General features: G+C 47.3%; 1 protein-coding gene across 6 annotated transcripts in view; it reads left to right on the forward strand.

Annotated features, from left to right (window-relative positions):
- The window catches only part of Fbxl13 (F-box and leucine-rich repeat protein 13), a 198,460-nt gene that overhangs the window by 8,155 nt on the left and 173,513 nt on the right, over nt 1–16,792 (forward strand). For all 6 annotated transcript variants that reach the window (XM_039106881.2, XM_039106883.2, XM_039106882.2 and 3 more), the window contains exons 2-3: nt 10,975–11,078; nt 11,473–11,563. In XM_039106881.2, coding sequence (XP_038962809.1) covers nt 10,975–11,078; nt 11,473–11,563 — 195 coding nt within the window. The remainder of the gene's footprint in view (nt 1–10,974; nt 11,079–11,472; nt 11,564–16,792) is intronic.

Consider the following 16,792-nt stretch of genomic DNA (forward strand, 5'->3'; position numbering starts at 1 on the left):
TGTAAGCACAATGTAATTTCCAATTAATCCCCAGCTGACTGGCCAGCCCCTGACTTACCTGGGCAACAAAAGCAGGCCCGTTGTCTGACCCGATTACCTTGGGGAGTCTGAACCTCGGAAAGATCTCTTCCAGTATCTTCTTGGCCACCACTTGAGCTGTTTCTGAGCGGGTAGGGAATGCTTCTACCCAACCTGAGAAGGTGTCTACGAACACTAGTAGATATTTATTACCATACCTGGCTGGAGTTATTTCTGTAAAGTCAACTTCCCAATGAGCCCCCGGTCTCTCCCCCCTAAGCCTCTTGCCATGGAGGGACGGGGGTCTATTGGAGTTGACGAGAGCACAGGCTTGGCAGCTCTGCACAACCTCTTGGGCTAAGTCTGGTAATCTCTGAACATAGTATTTAGAGGAGTTCACAAGCTCTATCAACTTCCTTGTACCTAAGTGGGTCAGATGGTGGATAGCTCTTCTTGGGTGTATTGGAAGCTAGAGTCTCTTAGGTTTGGAGGAAGCTCTTCATTTACCACTGTCAGAATCACGGCCCCGAGCGCAGCCTGTTTGGTGGTGGCGTCTGCCATACGGTTACTTCTGGCCACAGCATCCTGTCCCCCTTGATGTCTGGAACAGTGGATGATGGCTACCTTTTTTGGGAGGTGTACTGCCTCTAGGAGGCTGAGGATCTCATCTTTATTTTTAATCTCTTTTCCCTCGGACGTTAAGAGACCTCTCTACCGGTAGATGGCCCCATGAACATGTGCAGTGGCGAAGGCGTAACGGCTGTCAGTGTAGATGTTAATGTTTTTTCCTTCAGCCAGTCTCAATGCCTGAGTGAGGGCTATTAATTCAGCCTTCTGGGCTGAGGTGCCCTCAGGCAGTCCACTGGACCAAATGGTCCTTTTCCCATCCACCACTGATGCTTTCTCTTTCCTTCTACCAGAAAACTGCTGCCATCTGTGAACCAGGAGGGGCAGCCCAGTAGGGGGACATCCGTCAGATCCTCTCTGGTACTAGAGGCCTCAGCCAAGATGTCGGCACACACATGTATTGGGTTCTGACCTGTTGTCTCCGGGAGCAGCGTGGCTGGATTTAGGATGACAGGAGCTCCAAAAGAAACTCTATCATTTAGCAGCAGACTCTGGTAGTGAGTCAGGCGGGCATTGGTTATCCACCTGTCTGGTGGCTGCCGGAGGACACTTTCTAGAGCGTGTGGGGCTATAATCGTTACTGGCTGGGTTAGTTTATCAGAGTTTTTTACCAGAATGGCTACTGCCACGGTGATCTTGAGGCAGGACGGCTAGCCGCTAGCCACAGGGTCTAGCTTCTTGGAAAGGTACGCCACGGGCCGACCCAGGGTCTGGGTCAGCACTCCCTTTGCCACCCCCACTCTCTCATCTACAAACATCGAAAAAGGCTTGGTTAGATCAGGCAGGACTAGAGCGGGTGCAGTCAATAAAGCCTGTTTGATGGCATCAAAGGCTGCTTGATGTTCGGGCTTCCACTGGAACTCAGTCTCTGACCTGGTCAAGGTGTGGAGGGGGGCAGCCAGCTCGGCGAACCCAGGAATCCACAGCCGGCAGAACCCGGCGGTGCCTAGGAATTCCCTCACCTGTCGAGGTGTCTGAGGTACAGGATTCTGGAGCACAGTCTTTTTCCGGGCTTCAGTGAGCCATCGCTTACCATCCCTGAGGATGTAGCCCAGGTAGGTCACCTCGGTGCGGCACAACTGCGCTTTCTTTCCCAGACGACCTAATTCAGATAGCAGTTGTTCAGTCCCTTTTTGGCACTCACCCTGGGTTTCAGCCCCCAGAAGAAGGTCATCAACGTATTGAAGGAGAGTCAGCTGCAGGTTGTTGGTTCGGAAAATCGTCAGGTCTCGATGTAGAGCCTCATCAAAGAGGGTGGGTGAATTCTTGAATCCCTGTGGTAGTCTGGTCCAGGTCAATTGTCCAGAATGTCCTGACTCCGGGTCTTTCCACTCAAAGGCAAACAGGTGCTGGCTGGTGGGATGTAGTCTCAGACTAAAGAAAGCATCCTTGAGATCTAAGACAGTATACCATGCCCTCTCTGGTGGCAGAGTGCTGAGGAGGGTGTAGGGATTAGGCACTATGGGATGTACATCTTCTACCCTTTTGTTGACCTCTCTCAAGTCCTGGACGGGTCGCTAGTCTCGTGTCCCAGGCTTCTTTACTGGTAATAGTGGGGTATTCCAGGGGGACCGGCATGGGGTTAGGATGCCCAGTTGTAAAAACTTGTTTATATGGGGCCGGATACCCTCCTTTGCTTCCTTGCTCATAGGGTACTGGTGCACACTGATGGGGGTAGCGCCTGACTTGACTGCAATCACTATGGGGGCGGGGGGACTTGGGAAGCCATCCCAACTCCCTCGGTCTCCGCCCAGGCCTCAGGGAACTTAGAAAGCCACCACTGTGGGTTGTCCATCTTCTTACCTTTCTCATGTATGCGGTATTCGTTGGCCAAATTGAAAGTCAAAGTCCATACTGGCCTGGGGGAATGCCACTTCACTCGGGGTCCCTCTGATGAAAACTGTATTTCGGCATTCATTTTAGTCAATAAGTCTCGACCGAGCAAGGGTGTGGGACACTCAGGAACTACTAGGAAGGAATGCGATACCCGGCCAGCCCCTAAATTGACCCGTCGAGCCGTTGTCCATTTGTGTATCTTCATGCCAGTTGCCCCCACCACCATACTGGTTTTGTCAGCAAGCTTCCCCAGGGTATGTTGTAGAACTGAAAACTCTGCCCCCATATCTACTAGGAAATCCATGGGGGTTCCCTCCACATCTAAGGTTACCCTAGGCTCGGGGAGGGAATACGAGCCCTGACTGTCCTAATCATCTTTGTTTCTCAGGGCAAGTGTCTTGGGACCCCGCATCTTTTCCTTTTTGTTCGGACAGTCCTGGGCCCAGTGTCCCCTATTCTTGCAGTAGCGGCACTGGTCTCTATCTAGTCTTTTCCAATCCGGTGAAGTCCAGTCGTTCCGACGGCGTGGGTTGCCCAGGTTCCCTTTCTTTCTCCCTATGTTCCTGTTTCCTTCAGGTACTACTGCGGCCAGTATTCGAGTTAAATTCTGGTCCCTACGTCTATCTCTCTCATCCTCTCTCTCTTCCCTTTCCTTTCTCTCTCTCTCTCTCTCTCTCTCTCTCTCTCTCTCTCTCTCTCTCTTTCTCTCTCTTCTCTTCTCTTCTCTTCTCTTCTCTTCTCTTCTCTTCTCTTCTCTTCTCTTATGGTACACTTTCTCTGCTTCCTTAACTAAGTCTCTTACTGTAAGATCTTGTAGGCCTTCTAGTCTTTGTAACTTACGCTTGATGTCCGGGTAGGACTGGCCTATAAAGGACATGGCTACTGCTGCCTGCTGTCCCTCGGACGTAGGGTCAAAGGGAGTATACCTTCAATACGCCTCCAGGAGCCTCTCTAGGAACACAGAGGGGGCCTCTGTGGGCCCTTGAAGTACTTCTCTTACCTTGGCCAAATTAGTGGGGCGGTGAGCTGCCCCTTTGAGACCTGCCACAAGAGCCCGGCGGTAAGTGGTCAGCCTCTCCCTACCTTCAGCCGTGTTATAGTCCCAAGGTGGGCGGTCAAGGGGGAAGGCAGCGTCAATGAGGTTGGGCATCTGGGTTGGGGTTCCATCTGGTCCCAGGATGTGCTTTCGAGCTTCTAGGAGGATTCGCTCCTTTTCTTCAGTGGTGAAAAGAACCTGTAAAAGTTGCTCACAATCATCCCAAGTGGGCTGATGAGAGAACATCAGAGACGCTATGAGATTAGTTAAGCTGGAGGGATTTTCAGAGAAAGAATCATGGTTAGTTTTCCAATTATAAAGGTCGGCTGAGGAGAAAGGCCAATACTGTAAGGGCTGGAGGTCAGGGGGGTCCACGGGGGGGGGCGTAAGCCCTGAGTGGGAAGGTGGGGGCTGAGGAAGGACCCTCTGGACTGGTTCCTCGCCGGCTTCTAGTACCGGCCGAGGGGCCCTTAGATTTGTCATGTTGATAAGGGGGTGGAGGAGGAGGACTGGGCGCCGACGGTGTGGGTTCATTTTCATCTGGAGGACCTTCGATGTCAGGATAAATTTGGGGAGTCGTCTTCTTCTCCGTCTGCGGTTCCTGTGCTACCAATATATTCGAGGACGGGGATGGGGATGCCTGGGACCAGGGCTTCAGCCACGGGGGAGGGTCAGAGGGCAAGGTCCTCCCATACCACGATGTAAGGGACCTGATCCGGATGAGATCCAGGTCCAGGCTGAAAAACAATCTTTTTAATGACAAAAAAACAGCTTTGTCTAGGGTGCCCTCTGGTGGCCAACCTACTCTAAACATTGGCCACTCAGATGCACAGTAAGTCTGCCAGCGTCCCTTTCTCACTTCCACAGACAAATTTCGGGCTCTAGCTTTAACTTCTGACCAATGATTCAAAGTTTGGCTCAACAGAGTGGACACGGATTGTCTCATTGTGAAGAAGAAAAGAACTAAGCACAAAAATGAAATTCCAAAAAGAAACAACAGTGCGTCTACGCACGCTCGTCCGCGCCTGGATTGATATATCCAGCCAAACGCAACCTCGGATGGGGTTGGGTCTCGAATCCACCGCCCTGGTAGGAGAAGTTCTCCGTCTTCCTGATTCCGGAAAGTCACAGTCAGATCTCTTTGACTGTCCTCCTGACTATATTCGGCTCTTGGAACATCTTCCAGAGCCTGCGGCGCCGGGGCGTCCCCTTTTCCGCTGCCCAAAAAATTTAAAAAGGGCGGCTGCTCGGAGCAGGAATCCTGCATCTGCTCTCAGAGTAGGAATCCTGCGTCTACTCTCTCTCTCTTTGTTCGGAGTAGGAATCCTGCATCTACTCCCGGAGTAGGAATCCTGCGTCTACTCCCAGGTGCCTATACGGGGTGGGAATCCTTCATCCACCCCCGAGTGCACTCAAACCTGTATGGGGTGGGAATTCACCCCCGAGTGCACTCTCAACTCAAACCGGTACCAAAACACAATGCACAGCACACAATACACAACACACAGCGGCCGCATTCAACACTCACACCAATGTACCTCCAAGGGGCCTTAGGGTCTCCGGGGGCTACACCAGATCCTGGACGAGCCCCCAGATGAAAGAACCCCAAATAGGGGAGTCTCTCGCTCCAGTCTCGGGATGGCGTGCCCCAGGAAACACGAGTAGCCGATCTTGATGTAACAACAAGAGGCAGCTTTATTAGTGAGATCTCAGGCCGACACGTATCTCACGCAGGAGATAGAGGAGTCGACCACGAGCCTCTAAAGGCAGGGGTTTATATAGGGAAAGCCAGGGGATTTCTCGCGGTTACACACAATTGGCTGATTCAAATGGTGCACAGTTACTTTTGGCGTGGAGTTACATCAGCAAAGAGTATGTGTAATCTAGCATCTCAGCACTGTGGGTAGGGTGACTTATCTCACTCAGCAGGGGGATGACTCATCTTTAGGGAGTGAAGGAAGGGGAGGGGGTGGCTCCAGATGGCCAGTGTCCTTGGGAGCTGATAGTCGGGCCGGTGAGCCCTATCTCAAATTCTCTCAGGCATGTCCGGACTTTGTTTGAGGCTAACTTTTTGAAATTTAACTCTTCACTATAACATAGATGCAGAGGGACTAAGTAGAGGGCCCAGGTTAGACACGTGATACATGCAGAGGGCCCAGGTCAGACACGTGATACATGCAGAGGGCCCAGGTCAGACACGTGATACATGCAGAGGGCCCAGGTCAGACATGTGATACATGCAGAGGGCCCAGGTCAGACACGTGATACATGCAGAGGGCCCAGGTTAGACATGTGATACATGCAGAGGGCCCAGGTCAGACATGTGATACATGCAGAGGGCCCAGGTCAGACACGTGATACATGCAGAGGGCCCAGGTCAGACATGTGATACATGCAGAGGGCCCAGGTTAGACACGTGATACATGCAGAGGGCCCAGGTTAGACACGTGATACATGCAGAGGGCCTAGGTTAGACACGTGCAGGCTCCCTGATTGCCGGTTCAGTCTCAGTGAGCCCCTGTGAGTGCAGTTTTGTTGATTCAGTGACTTTGCTTGTGGTGTCCTGTGAGACTTGATATGCCATGCTCGGCTGATATCCTTGGGAGGCTGACATCTTCTGAAAGGAAACCTCTATGAGGGTAGGGTGGGTTGGAGGAGATGTAGAGCAGAGGGAGGGAGGGGCAACTTTGATTGGGATGTAATATATGAGAGAATGAATTAATTTTTTTTACTTATTTATTTCATACGTGTGAGTACAGAAGAAGGCATCAGATCCCTTTACAGATGGTTGTGAGCCACCATGTGGTTGCTGGGAATTGAACTCAGGACCTCTGGAAGAGCAGTCAGTGCTCTTAACCGCTGAGCCATCTCTCCAGCCCTGAATTAATTTTAAAAAAAGAAAAGAAAGGGAAATTGCTTGAGCCCAGGAGACTAGACTGGGAAACATAGCAAAAGGCCTGTCCCTGTATAAATATTTTCCATAGATACAAGAATCAGGAATTTGTATGTAGCAAGGGACAGTTTGCATGTTTGGGAGAGAAGGGCTGCTTTACTAACTTATTTTGCTGGACCATTGGGTAAAGTTTATGGCTTCTTGGGTGTGGGGGGACAAAACTTTGCAGCCCAGTTAGCCAGTTTCCAGAGGTAGTTCTGCGGGGATCAACACTGAAGACACAAAAAGCTGCCAATTCACTCTTTGTCCAGGAGTCACTTTGTCTAGGGATTAGCCACATAGGATGGTCTATTTCTCCATTGGTGACGCAGTCTGTCAGGCATTCAGATGGTTGTCTGCCTCTCACATCCCAGTGGCTGCTGCTTATCCAGCCTGAGTTGAGCACGGCGGCATGGGGGAACAAGGCAGGAGGCTGCTTGGTCTGGTCACTGAGAGCAGCCTGGATAACACAGTCAGACTCTGGCTCACATAGACACTCCCTCTCCAGTGCTGGTCCCCAGGGGTGATTTCTACTCCCCAAGGTAGCTTCTACATGGCCAAGCCAGTTGGACACCTTTAATAAGCTCAAGACACTTCCATTTATAAGGCCGGTAGAGTTAAAAGGTGGTACCGTCTGTTTAAATTTTGACAAGACATAGCTGACTTATTTTCAAATGTTCACTGTTGGAGTGTAAAGTAAAGCAGGCCAGAAAACAGTGCTATACCAGCTCCATCTTCCCCTCCAAGGTGGGGGACCTCACTCTGGCTTGTTTCATCCGGTTTGGGGAAGGGATAGGAAAAGCTTTGCTTTGAACAATGTTTAGATTTCTAGAACTGTAATTCTCACGGGACACTTTTTCTTTTCTTTTTTTCCTTTCCTTTTTTTTTTTTTTTAAGATTTATTTATTTTATGTATGTGAGTACACTGTCACTCACGCTCTTCAGACACACCTGATGAGGGCATCAGATCCCATTACAGATGGTTGTGAGCCACTATGTGGTTGCTGGGAATTGAACTCAGGACCTCTGGAAGAGCAGATAGTGCTCTTAACCTGCTGAGACATTTCTCCAGCCCCAACTTCTCCTTATTAAAGCAACCTCTTCTTTTCAAAGGGTGCAGATATCTAAGACATCTACACTGTTCTACTGTCTGCTTCAAAGATAGATTCTATTGCCTGTTTAAAAGAACAAAGCACTTCCAAATGGATATTACGAGCTCTCTCCATATCCTGTTTTGTAGAAAGCTACACGAGAGCACACTTCTGGGATAAGGACAAGGGGTTCATCACAAATGACTCTGGTCTGAATGTATCCCAACGAGGCTCAGGTGTTAGAATGTCAGCTCCCAGTGCCGCAGTACAGGGACTTCTCACAGCCACTGTGGGCATGGGCCATCAGCCTGACAGGCCACCCAATGCTGACCTCACAGGAATGAGAAGTTATCACAGGACAGGTTGTTAAACAAACGAATTCAGCTCTCCCAGTCCTCTCTAGCCTCAGCACAACAGCCCTCGCTAAGTGCTGACACCGCCCTCTTGGACTCCCAGCCTCCTGACTGTACGCTGTAACAAACTGTGAATTACCCACTCTGTGTTATTCTGTGATTGCAGCCAAAAATGAATGGAGGCAAGAATCTACTGGGGCTGGAGAAAAATTGTTTAGTCTTCAAAGTAGCCCTGTCTACTTCCCTCCTGCCTCTGTCCGAGGCTACAGGTCACCTTGATGGTCCTTCCGAGCTTGCTTTTCCTGCTTTCCCATCTATAAGCGCTCTTCTTGCCACTTGGAAGCTTTTCTGAAGGGCCACACAAGCATTCAATAATTGCTTTTATCTCCACAGCCTTAGAGCGGTTTCTATGTTACTACTGAAACCGTTAGCATATTCACCACACTACCTGGGTGTCTGACGTGACAAACATGTGGTATTTCCACAAGTTAGTCTGTCTGTCTCTGCTCCTACCCTGCCCACCTCCACCCCGAGCTACGCCAGTTAACTACTTTGCTGTTTATATCTGAACATCAAGGACATCCTCCTCTTTTGCCATTTTATTTCTAAATATGTTTTCCCCTTCTGACCTCTTGGGTTTAGCTTATCATCTGATCAGTCACTGGTGTTACCACTCTGCACTTCCCGAGTTTCTTTGCTTTGGCCTCTTCCTTTAGTGGAGGTCTGCAGCTGGCTAGGGAAGGACTCCTGTGATCGCTTGCTGTGTTATCCGAGTGTTCATTCCGCTCTAGGCATAATTCAAAGCGGTTTGCAGATGGTAATGCATTTAATCCTCACGAGGGTCCTGTACAAACCTTCCTTGCCCCACTCAAGGCAGCAAGAACCCCCTTTTATGTACAGCAGGCGCTTTTGTCTGTTGAGCTGTCTCCCCAGCCCTTCTCTTTGAGCAGAAAGAAACTATGGAGGACTGAGGAGTTAGCTCTGTGGTCCTTGCTTAGCGTCTCTCCAAGGCCCTTGGTTCCATCCCCCACACTTCAGAACAAGCCAGCAGGAGATAACTTGCTTACTCCCTCTCCACACCGCCTCATTGGCAGATGGCTGTGTGCCATCTACTCATTAATGTGCTCAGCTGTGCGCTGTGTCATTTTGTCCATTAGGATCAAATGGACAGTGATATTTCTTTGCAAAAAGTAAACTTTTCAACATTACTAGATCCATGTGCCTGTATTGTCATTTTGGAGACTTATCTTCTCAATTTGGCTTCTGCAGGATAAGTTTTTGGGAAAGCAGCTTCTTGATCTGGAGAAGTTGGAAATACAGGGCAACATGCACTTTCGGATATCACAGCCCATAACTTCCTTACATACATTCATTCATTCATATTCTCTCTCTGTCTCTCTCTCCCTCCCTCCCTCCCCCCCCCCTCTCTTCCTTTCTTTACACAGGTTTCTCTGATCCCGTAGACCAGGTTGGTCTTGAACTCACAGACTGCCTCTGCCAGTCTAGTGCATGGGACAGTTATATGCCACCATACCTGTACTCCCTCTCCCCAAATTTCTTATTTCCCATAAAGCTTAGCTCCAGTAAGGCACTAACTTCCAGATTGCTGTGTGCATGGGAATTTCTCAAGGAACTTGCTAAAACTATAAAGCCCTAGGTAGCATCCCGAGAAAGCAGGTTGCCATCCAAATACTTGTGGAGTAAATGTCCTCTAAACACCAGGTTATGGAGGAGGGAATGGGTTGTAGAGTAGGGAAAGCCCCTGGGCTCTTGTAGACCTACACAGCAAAATGCCAGCGACAGATATTGGTCCTTAAGAGATATTAAGAGATGCTATTGGGTGGCTCTTTTGGCCTTCTATGCTGGTTTGTACATTAAAAACTTTTCAGTAGTCTCTGGACTATATTATCATCTCATTTCCAACAGGCAGTAGGGAGGGACCGGGATCAGTGTCTTAGTCTGAAGCATTGGCCTTTATCCCATCGGTAGGTTCCCAAGTGGCTAACACTAAGTGGAGGGGGGGAGTTGCAAAGGGAGAAATTTCTTATACAGAGTTCATCAGAACAGATGTATGTCCATTGGGACAGCCCTTGTTCAGCTCATGACTGGACAGTCACTTTGGTGTGAGATTGTACGGGTATAGCCTCCGATGTTACTGGGAGACACTCTCAAGCAAACTTCCTGATAGTCTTCCCACTCCTCTTCTGCAAGGCCGCCGTAGGCACAGTGCTCTGTAGCTGCGTCCACTGAGACTGGGCTCTATAGCTCTGTAGATGGGTTGATTGTGCTTTTCTGTGGTGGCCTACATCTGTTGCAAAGAGAAGTTTCCTTGAGGAGGGCTGAGGGTCACACTTCTCCCCAATATGGATTTTATCAATCAGTTTTTGTTTTGGTTTGAATATTTTTTACTTTAAAAATGGTTCCTTTTTTTCTCTTTTGTTTTCTGTTTTTTTTTTTTTGGTTTTTTTTTTTTTTGTTGTTGTTTTTTGTTTTTGGTTTGGTTTTTGTTTTTGAGACAGGGTTTCTCTGTGTAGCCCTGGCTGTCCTAGACTCCTATATACCAGGTGGGCCTCAAACTCACAGAGATCTGCCTGCTTCAGACTCTCAAGTATTGGGATTAAAGATATGCGCTGACCACTGCCCAACTCTTCATCCTCAAAAAGGGTAGAAACCCTGGATCTAAGCATTGTAGTAATCTTCAGATTTGTACAAAAAATTTCTTACATAATACAAAACTGTGTAGCAACTTCCATTGTGTCATCTGTAGGAGTTTTTAGACAGAGGCAAAATGCCCTGAATTGTGATTTGACTCTAGCAGCATGTCAACACAGTAAATAGAAGAGATACATGACTGAAAACATACATACATACATACACACATACATACATACTCATACGTACATACATACACATACATATATACATACACACATACACACATACACATACATACACATATATACATGCATACACACATACATACATACACACAAATACACACACAAATACACACACACACACACACACACACGTGTGGATGCAGAGGCACCGACTCCATCTTCTTATTTTTCTCTTTGATAGGCGCTGTTATGTGGTTTACTTGTGACATGCCCTGAGGACCCATTGAAATATTTAGAGAGCATGATCCTAGCTATCATTGAAAATGGTCTGGAAAACCTTCTTTGGTAAGTATTGTTTTGAGGTATGACAGGGAAATGTTTTGGAGGTGAGGACCTTTGTATAATATCACTATAAGGTCTTGCCAATGAGTGTTTCAAATCTGGGGCCTGTTAAGGAATCCCCCCATCGGCTGTTAGGTCCCCAAGATTTAATGTGAACAATATGATCACTGATTGTCAGTGAGCTTCCATTTGTGGGTTCTAGGACAGAGTGTTTCAAGGCGAGCATGAGAAAGGGGTAGCACACCATCCTTGGGAGCTCTTGGTGAGATGATTCTGACCTCCCTCCTCAGGGGAAATTTACCACCCCTCCCCCAACACTCCAGAGAACCAGTGACTCCTTATAGAATTACTTCAAAAATGGAATTAATCTTGACCTTCCTTTGTGATTTCATTAAAGGGACATGTGCATTCACCCATCACTGAAGCCAAAAGTTCGAAGACTGTCTGAAACTTACTTAGATGAGCTTTTTGGACTGGATGACCAGCTGGTAATTAATCAAGCATTCTCAAACACACCTTAAGTTCTGATGGAAATGCCCCAACAGAGTTTAGACTTTAACTGGGGGTGGTGGTGGTGGTGGTGGTGTGAAGTCATTAAAGCCACGGAGGAAAGTGAGAGAATACCACACAGGGTCAAACACCCCCATATTTCTAAGGAACAGTTGGCTTTCCCCCCTTTTCTATTTCTGTTCGCTTTTCTTCTCTTCCTCTCATGTGCAGAAATTGCATTATAAAAGCTGGGTTTAAGAGCACATCCTGTAATCCCAGCACCCGGGAGGCTGATGCAGGAGGTTAGTGACACTGAGGCCAACTTGGGCTCTGTGGCAAGATCCTCTCTCAAAAACAAAACAAAAGCTTTGGAGAATCTTAAAGCAGGGTGCTTTCTTTTCTTCCTAATTACTTCCTTTTGTTTCCCCCTCCACTGTCTGCTGGTGGCCATAATGGCTAAGGACAAAGGGAGGCAGGCTTGTAAAGATATGACCAAAGGTTAATGAGATTAAATTTGAGGCCAGACCTGCTTATTCTTGAGGGAAGAGCCTCTGGCAACGGTTTTGATCCTTTAAAGAGAACATGGGAGTAAATATAGGAGATGGAGCATTTTAGAACTCTGTGTGTGTGTGTGTGTGTGTGTGTGTGTGTGTGTGTGTGTGTGTGTGTATTGGCAAAAGCACATGGAGAAATATCAACAAAAATCAGATATGATTAGAACAGCGTATGAATGCCAGGAATGTGGCCTGTGTAAGTTCAAGCAAAACCTGGGGGGGCCTTCAGTTAAGTTGATATTGTGGTGCTTTGAGTAGGTTTGGCATCAGACATGGTTATGCAGAATTTGGAGTTTGCCCAGCTAGTTTTCTGTCTTGCTTTGGTCCTAACTTTTCCTCACTATGTCCCCTTCCCTACATTTTGGAATGGTAATGTATATCCTGTGCCATTATATGTTGGAAGGATGTGATCTGTTTTTTGATTTGGCTTTACAGAGGATTACAGTTAAGAGACTGCATGTATATCAAAAGAGACTTTGAATGTTGGACTTTTAAACAAGTTCAAGATTCTTAAAGACTATGAGGACTTTTGAAGTTGTATTAAATGCATTTTGTATTATGTTATGGCTACAAGCCTATGGGAACCAGGGAGTGGAATGTGGTGGTTTGAATAGGTTTGGTCCCCAGAAACTCGCGTGTTTGAATGCTTGGCACATAGGAAGTGGACTTGTTGGAATAGGTGTAGCTTTGTTGGAGGAAGTGTGTCACTGTTGGGGTGGGCTTTGAGGTCTGCTTTGCTCAAGCTATGCCCAGTGTGATACACAGTCCCCCTCTGCTGCCTGGTAGACGTGGAACTCAGATCCTTCTCCAGCACTATACCTGCCTGCCTGGATGCTGCCATGTTTCTTACCATGATGATAATGGACTAAACCTCTGAAATTGTAAGCCAGACTCAATTAAAAGACTTGCGCTTGGTCTTGGTGTCTCTTCTCAGTGATAAAACCCTAACAAAGACAGACATTGAAAATTGCAATCAAAGTCATAATCAAAGTGAGTTCTGAAACTCAGGAACACAAGACCTTGGGTCCTCAGTGTTCTACAACAGAGAAACAGATGTAGAGGACTGTGATGATTCTGTCAAGTCTGGGATTACCTGGAGGCTCTAGCACATAGGGATTGATGTGCATTGTAGTGTATAGATTAAAAACACTCTGTCAACTACAGAGTTTGATCTACTGAAGAGTGCAGATATCTGCACGCTATGCTCTTGGGGAAGTTTGGAGACAAGCTCAGGGATTAAGAGAGAGGTGCAGGGGATAGGATTCTGGGTCCTCCATTTCCATCTTTTCTCTCTCGATTGAAAAAAGATTACAGTACATGCGCTAACATGTTTGAGAAACACTGATGAGGAAAGAGAGAGTAAACTTTATGGCTAGTTGTTGCATGAAATATTAAAAAACCAAATCAATCCATGCTATTGCTGGCTACTCTTCGGCTCCGGTGGTCTCCCCGCCCCCATGGCTAACCCCATATGGCAGCCACCCAACTAGTGGTTTGCTCGCTTTGGAACTTGCTCACATTCCCAGCTATCCACCCCACGGCGGTTAGCTGTCACAAATCCCCATAACCCAGTAAAATCAAAACTCCAGAGGCTTGTAATTTATCAGTCAGATTTATAACAGTAAATTCTCACACAAAATGCCCGCAAAAGAACTTAACATTCAACTGATGTCGATACAAGCTGCCTGCCTAGATTGAACAAATTGCCCTATATTATTTTATGTTCTTCTATGATATCCATAGCTACCCTGGGCTATTTCAAGCCCCGTGGATCAGGTTCATCGTCTTCTTCCTCCATCTTCTCTGTCCTGTTCTCTCTGTCCTCTCTGTCCCTGTCTCGTCTCTAAAACTCCCAGCCCACCTTCTTTTTTCACTGCCTAATCACAGGCTCCAGTCTTATATTTCACCTGCCCTCATCTGCATATCAACAGAAACCCGCAACTAATGTAAGGATCACAGAAGACATAAGTTCTGTTTGCACCAATGTTTATAGAAGTCCCCAGGGAATCTTTAAACTACTAGGGAGAATTCTAAGAGGCACCACCAATACAAATCTAAAGCTTTACTGGGAAATGGGTTTGCTGTTGGATATTAAAGTGCAAAGGATAAAACGATGGGAGCTGATTCCGACCTTAAAGGAGCGTGGTAATTTGCCAAGGTATAGAATACATACCGTCTAAGTTGGAAAAAAAAAAAGTAGCTATGGGATTTGACCTTGCAACAACATTGAGCAAAATATCTAAGCTTAGATATGAAAAGGTGAATCTCCAGATGCTCTGGGTTCCGTAATTAGAGCGCTCAGGCTAGGCTGACGTAGATAACTCACTTCTCTACACGCAGAGAAAAAAAGTAAGGGTAAGAATGGTGACGAGTGAAACACTAGTCCTCTGTGTGCTTGACATTTCAAATCAGTGTGCTAATATTATCCTTACTTAAAAAACCATTTCCATTCCTTCCATTTTCTGTCTAGCTATAATGGCTAGCAAGGAGTCATTTAATGACTTCACAGAAATTTAAAGGTCACAAACGATTACGATTTCTCACGGCGTTTAATGCTGCTTTGCAGGACTTTACACAGTCTTATCATACAGTAAGAACAACAGGGCTGCCTATGTCTGCCTGTTTACAAAGTAAGTCTTGCCACTTAGAAAAGTTGAACTGGGAAAGGCAAAAGAGATACTCTTAAAAAGCTGAAATTGCTTTCATAACCACAGACAGAAAGATAGTTTAACTGTACAGCCCCCAAAGAGAGACTCAACCTCTGTGAGGAGGACACTAACCCTACAAGACCTAATGACCATTCTTTAGGAAAGAACAGCTCCATATGGGCCTACTAATTAATTACCAGAGAAGCATACTTGAAAACATCTCCTGATGGCAGAGCTGAAGCATCACAGGAAAGTCAAAGGATGTCACAGTTAATGTCCCAGTACCAGTCCTGTTCGTTTACCTCTCTTCTGTCCCCCACGTCAGATTATTAGAAGACCAGTTCTAAGTCTTACTTTTAAAATCCTTAAGTGTGTGTCTCTGACACAAAAAGATGTCTTTAGAGAACATAAATGCAATGGCAGGGTAGAGAGAGCTTGGTGGCCGCCGAGTAAGATCTCTAGGCATGGTCTCCCCACAGACATACCAAGTCAGACATCCTTCAAACTACAAAGTACCTTCACAAGTGCTGGGGAAGCCAGGTCAGAGAGCATGGGGCCAGCTGTCAGTATAACAGGGGCAGTGAGAGCAGGAAGGCCACAGTTGCCCATGTGACCTCCCCCTAGCCACCTCCCCTCACCCACCCCGACCTCAAGCAGTTCAGCATGTGGGGAGATACCACCCTCTTTGCAGAAGACAGAGCCTAACAGTTCACACCTTACTTAGACTTGAAAGTCAGCACTAGGTCTGCCTCCGTGTAAGCCAGTGTTAGGCATCACCCACAACCCCTAATGCTCAGAGAGTTCCTGCACACAGGTTGGAGAGTGAGTGCAACCACTCCCCCATCAAGCTAGGGCAGTGCAGCAGGGAACAGGATTCAACCCTCTGGGGAGAAAGGCCTGAGTACTAGCACAAGGGCTTTGTCTCAGAGGGTCGTGCCAGGTCTACCATAATAAGACCCAGCACTCTGAGAGGCTGGAGGCTTTATACCCAGGATAGGACTCAGAGACAGAGTTTCTCAACTGCCTAGCATTTGATGGACACTTGTGTGTTTGTGGGTGTTATGAGTGTCCCCTGAGCCAACCAAACTGCTGTCTTGGGGAGTTCAGCTGTACCTCCTTGTAAGAGGACTACCCTGGCTGTACTTGTTGATTGTTTATACTTCCTACATGGGTGAGTAGGGAGAGTCATGAGACTCTTATCTGAGTGTCCATCTGCTCCCTAATTCTTGTTAGAAACTACTCATCCTTAAGTGGCTGCAGCATATAGGCTGAGGAAGAACTATTGATTGATAGTCTCTCTCTATGCATGGAGGATATTTTCATCCCTGCTGGGTAAGGCTTGCGATGGTTTGCATATGCTTGGCCCCAGCAGTGGCACTATTAGAAGGTGTGGCCTAGTTGGAGGAAGTGTGTTGTGGTTTGCCCTGGAGTTATCTGTATTTTGATGCTAATTTCGCTGCCCCAAGGACAGCTGCCTAGTCATATACTCAGGAATCAGGTGACTTTAGCAGAATCTTCTCCCCCATTGAATTTGTAAAATACAGGTGAGGGGCAGGTACAGGATAGAAGGAGGCCTGTCATTGGAGGAGAAGGAAAGATGGGCAGGAGACAAGTTTAAAGGAAGAGGAGGAGACTGGGACAGACAGACGGAAGAGGGAGGAGGGAGAGGGTGAGAAGCCATGGCAGGTGATGTTAAGATTCCTCTCTGTGCTTTTACAGGTTGTTATTAATGTTCTTAAGGGATGGATGGTACTGGGCAGGCAATTATATCTTACTAGTTGGGTCAAAGGTTATTGTGTTGCGTGTTCTTTCATGTGACGGTTTGAGTGTAGGAAAGTGTGTGGTGGCAGGAGACACTGGGCCACCGTGGAGTTGGGATATGTTTCTGCCAAGATATCTAGCAGATGTCTTGGGGCAGTGTTTATATTTTACAACAACAGAAGTGCATGCATCACTGTGGGGTGGGCTTAGAGGCCCTCCTCTTAGCTCCTCCTAGGATGCTGAGTCTGTTCCTGGCTTCCTTTGG

This window comes from Rattus norvegicus, chromosome 4 (genome assembly GCF_036323735.1).
Source record: "Rattus norvegicus strain BN/NHsdMcwi chromosome 4, GRCr8, whole genome shotgun sequence".
In the NCBI taxonomy this organism is placed as follows: domain Eukaryota; kingdom Metazoa; phylum Chordata; class Mammalia; order Rodentia; family Muridae; genus Rattus; species Rattus norvegicus.